The sequence below is a fragment of the Babylonia areolata genome, chromosome 16 (genome assembly GCF_041734735.1).
Source record: "Babylonia areolata isolate BAREFJ2019XMU chromosome 16, ASM4173473v1, whole genome shotgun sequence".
Taxonomy (NCBI): domain Eukaryota; kingdom Metazoa; phylum Mollusca; class Gastropoda; order Neogastropoda; family Buccinidae; genus Babylonia; species Babylonia areolata.
The window spans coordinates 8074942-8079941 of NC_134891.1; the positions used below are offsets into that span (position 1 = coordinate 8074942).

The window sequence follows — 5000 nt, forward strand, 5'->3', positions numbered from 1 at the left end:
GAAAGAAACGAAGAAAGGGAAGAAAGAAAGAAAGAAAGAAAGACAGAAAGAAAGAAATAATTAATGAATAACAGAGAGGAATCAAACAAAGAAAAGAAGGAAAGGGAGAAGGAAATAAAGAGAGAAAGGAAACAAAGGGTATAGAGGGTAGCACCATCCGTGGTGAACTGCAGAAATAAAAGAAGGGAAAGAAAGAAAATAACTGGTCTATCTATCTATCTATCTATCTCTCTATCTATCTATCTATCTATCTATCTATATATCTATATATATATGTGTGTGTGTGTGTGTGTGTGTGTGTGTGTGTGTGTGTGTGTGTGTGTGTGTGTGTGTGTGTGTGTGTGTGTGTGTAAAGAAGGAATATATATATATTTATAGATAGATAGATAGATCTGTGTGTGTGTGTGTACGTGTGTGTGTGTGTGTGTACGTGTGTACGTGTGTGTGTGTACGTGTGTGTGTGTACGTGTGTGTGTGTGCGTGTACGTGTGTGTGTGTGTGTGTAGAAAGTAAGAAAGAAAAAAGAAAAGAACTGATTTATGTATATGTATATATAGAGATACATACAGAGATACATACATACATACATACATACATATAGATATGTGTGTGCGTGTGTGTGTGTGTGTGTGTGTGTGTGTGTGTGTGTGTGTGTGTGTGTGTGTGTGTGTGTGTGTGTGTGTGTGTGTGTGGAGTGATGGCCTAAATGTAACGCGTCTGCATAGGAAGCGAGAAAATCTGAGCGCACTGGTTCGAATCACGGCTCAGTCGACAACATTTTCTCCCCCTCCACTAGACCTTGAGTGGTGGTCTGGACGCTAGTCATTCGGGAGAGATGATAAACCGAGGTCCCGTGTGCAGCATGCACATAGCACACGTAAAAGAACCGACGGCAACAGAAAGGTTGTTCCTGGCAAAATTCTGTAGAAAAATCCACATCGATAGGAAAAGCAAATTTAAAAAAAAAAATGTACGCAGGAAAAAGTACATGAATAAAAAAAAATTAATAAAAAATCTTTTAAAAAAAATGGGTGGCGCTCTCAGTGTAGCAACGCGCTCTCCCTGGGGAGAGCAGCCCGAATTTCACACATAGTAATCTGTTGTGATAAATAAGAGAAATACAAATACAAATGTAAATAGAAATACAAATATATATATATATATATATATATATGGGGGGGGGGGGGCTGTGTGTGGGTGCGTGTGTGTGTGACAGAGAGACAGACAGAGGCAGACAGACAGAGACACACAAAGACTCTGGCACCATCGCTAGGGGTGCTGCACGGGTAGATCCCGAAGCAGGAGCCACAGGGGTTGCTGGGAAAGACGTTGTCCAGACTGACACTGCACTGGGTGGAGGGAGGGGAAGGGGTGCACTCAGCCCGGGCCAGCTGGACAGCAGTCGTCTCTTTCTCGTTCAGCTTGACCGCCTTGTGGTCAAGGCTCATGGTCACCTGTTGTGGCCGGGCAGTTTTGGGGCCCAGTGAAGGAGGAGGAGGAGGAGGAATTTTGTTTACTGTCCCGTCACACATATCGTTGATTGAAAACATTTTGTTACTGTATTTATGAATACATTTGAGTATTATTGGTTAGAAGGGGTGGGAGATGTGAATGAATGGAGGGTTGGGGGAAACTGGGCAAATGAGGGTGAAATAAGGGTGAAATTTGAAGGAAAAAAATCTAAATATAATTACAGGAAATTACTTAAAGGACTTCGTAAAAGAGAAGTCGTTAAACTGACAAGCGAAACAACTGATAATGAATGCAAAAAGTCAAAAACATCAACGTTCTCAGTCACTTGTGAAGACACACTTTCGTTTACATAAGGCTTCATCAAGCTACAGTCAAAAATTATATGCTTAACTGTCAGGTAACTAAAGAATATGCACTTGACATCAGAACAATACTTAGTCCGTAATGAATTTGATAATAGTCTGAGAGCTAAACTCAGAACTGGTCTGCGAATCGGACCAAAGTCTGAGAGAGTCAACTGACGAGGTTTTAGACTTGAATTCAAGCACCTATAAAAGTCTCTTTTTAGTCTATTGCTTATTTCCTTGTATGACAATGGGCAATATACTTTTATACTATCTGTATGATTCTTTGCTCCCCTTTTCGCTGCTCTGTCTGCTTGGTCAGACAGTGTCGGTATGTAGAATACATACAGAATGCAGGATATACTTTATGTTGTTATCTCAACGAGAGAAATTTGTTTATTTGTTTATTACCATCATCATCGTCTGCATATCTTTTTTTTATTATGTTACCCGTGTGTTTATTTGTTTATCTATTAATCTATTCCTTTATTTATACATTGATTTAATGATGTATCCATTATGCACTTTCTCTCTCTCTCTCTCTCTCTCTCTCTCTCTCTCTCTCTCTCTCTCTCTCTCTCAAGGCCAGACTAAGCGCGTTGGGTTAAGGCTGCTGGTCAGGCATCTGCTTAGCAGATGTGGTGTAGCCTATATGGATTTGTCCGAACGCAGTGACTCCTCCTTGAGCAACTGAACTGAACAAGAGAAAGTGTGGTGTTTCGTAACCAGCGCGCTCAGATTCTCTCGCTTCCTAAGCGGCGGACGCGTTACCTCTAGGCCATCACTCCACATAGACAAAAGTAACTGGCCATTGAGGTTTTTTTTGTTAAAACAGAAAACAGATTTTTGCCACCAGGACAACACTTTTGTTGCCATGGGTTCTCTTTCAGTGCGCCATGTGCGTCAGTGCTGCACACAGGAACTCGGTTTATCGTCTGTCTCATCCGAATGACTAGACGCTCAGTCAGATTTTCCAGTCAAACTTGAGAGAAAGGGCGTGAGCAGCCGGGATTCGAACCCAGACCCTCACGGACACTGTATTAGCAACTGAACGTCTTAACCATTCTGCCACCTTCCTCCTCGCGTAAGACAAGGACAAGGCAAGGCAAGGCAAGGTAAGATATGAAGTCTGTTTCACTGATGAATCAACTGGGATAATCGAAACATTACACACGTATGATGCATCCTTTACACACACACACACACACACACACACACACACACACACACACACACACACATCATACCAACAACAAAAAAGATGTCAAAAACTATTTTAAAAAGAAGAAGAAAAAAAATACTAGAACAAACAAGCATTAAATGCACACAACAAGTCAGTTTCCCTTCGTAAAAGACAATGTTATTTTCCTCCTTTCAAGCCATGGTCAAAATTCTGTCGAATAGAAGAGATCAGGGATTTACGGTTGTTGACAATACTTTTTTTTGTTTGTTTGTTTGTTTGTTTGTTTGTTTTGTTTTTTGTTCTGTTCTGTTGTCAGAAAACTGCAAATGGAATTCAACAGAGTTTGGGCGAGTTGTATAGTATCTAGACAAAACATGTGTGTCAGTCGGATGCTGTCAAAAAAGGAACACACACACACACACACACACACACAGTGAAACTTATCTGTCGGGATGCACGGATACAACTTGTGTGCAGGCACACACACACACACACACACACACACACACACACACACACACACACACACACACACACACACACACACACACACACGAGGATGTCAGTTTCGAAAAGGAAAATAATTTCCTTTAAAAAAAAATTTTAAAAAATTAATGATACCGTCTCGACTGAACTGTAACAAAAACTCCACAAGATAAAAAAAAAAAAAAGAAAGGAAAAAAAAAACCCTCACTGATACTCTTGAGGAAACAATGGGAAATCATTTAAACCATTGCGTGTCCTGTTTATTTTTATCACGAGTTAAGGTCCTTATTTCTTTGTTTTATTGTGTTTGTGTGCTCTCTCTCTCTCTCTCTCTCTCTCTCTCTCTCTCTCTCTCTCTCTCTCTCTCTCTCTCTCTCTCTCTCTCTGTCTCTCTCTCTCTCTCTCTCTGTCTCTGTCTCTGTCTCTCTCTCTCTCCCTCTGTCTCTCTCCCTCTCTCTCTCTGTCTGTCTCTGTCTCTCTCTCTCTCTCTCTCTCTCTCTCTCTCTCTTGCTTCACTTTTTAAAAAGATCCTATTCACGAGGTAAAACAAATTAAGCCATATTAATCTATATTATTCGAAAATTACGTTAATGTTTCGCGACTTCGGAAAAGTTCTTCAGACGTAAATGATAATAATAATAATAATAATAATAATAATAATAATAATAATTATAATAATAGAATTGTAATTAAGAAAAACATTAAAGTAATGAATTAGTAATGATAATAATAATAATAACGAAGGCGCAGACAAACGAACCCTTCACTTACAGCTTGAGTGACGCGGCAGCAAAAATGCAGGCACACCAAGACAATAACCGCCCCACACCAAAACGTCCCGTTCAAAGATGGCTTCATCTCCATGTCGTTTGCCTGCAATTTCTGTAGAGAGCCACTGGCATTGCTTGGCTATCACAGTAAACGCCACAGTTACACGGGTCTCTCTGGTCGCCAACGCACACACACGTATGTTTCGAGTCAAATGTTATTATTAGAATTCAACAGGTCGTTTTTACATGCAGATAGACAACGTCAGTTTAGAATCATCGATCAGTCTTTTTTCCGAGAGATGAAGGTCAAGCAGTGTATTCTTCGGTTCGACGTCCTTTTACATTGTGTGATTTTATTTTAGACTGAGGAAAAAATTGAAATAAGAAAAATAATATGAAACAGAATAGAGGGTAAAATGATAATAATGATTATTTAAAGAGAGAGAGAGTGAGATAGAATGAAGCCAGATCTAATCACAATGTAAGTAGCAAACTTTAAAGGGGGGAAATCAAAGCAAGTGTCCAGCAGAACTGAAGTAAAATGGTTAAAAACTGTCAGTTATCGTTTTGGGGGCAGGTCTTTTGGTGTGTGTGTGTGTGTCGTTGTTGTTTTTAACAATAGCAAAATATTATCAACTACATCGTCTTTCAGCCATCTTTCCGGGTAAAAGAAACTATGAGTATATAAGTCTTTAATTAAATCATCACATTCAAAAGGTGTATGTGTATTTGGATAGTTTTCTC

The 5000-nt window shown here is 39.7% G+C and overlaps 1 protein-coding gene across 5 annotated transcripts in view; it reads right to left on the reverse strand.

Moving 5' to 3' along the window:
- The window catches only part of LOC143290839 (neural-cadherin-like), a 27242-nt gene that overhangs the window by 21096 nt on the left and 1146 nt on the right, over nucleotides 1-5000 (reverse strand). For all 5 annotated transcript variants that reach the window (XM_076600379.1, XM_076600377.1, XM_076600375.1 and 2 more), the window contains 2 exons: nucleotides 4258-4619; nucleotides 1265-1454 (listed from right to left, as the gene is read on the reverse strand). In XM_076600379.1, coding sequence (XP_076456494.1) covers nucleotides 1265-1454; nucleotides 4258-4350 — 283 coding nt within the window. In that variant the 5' untranslated portion in view covers nucleotides 4351-4619. The remainder of the gene's footprint in view (nucleotides 1-1264; nucleotides 1455-4257; nucleotides 4620-5000) is intronic.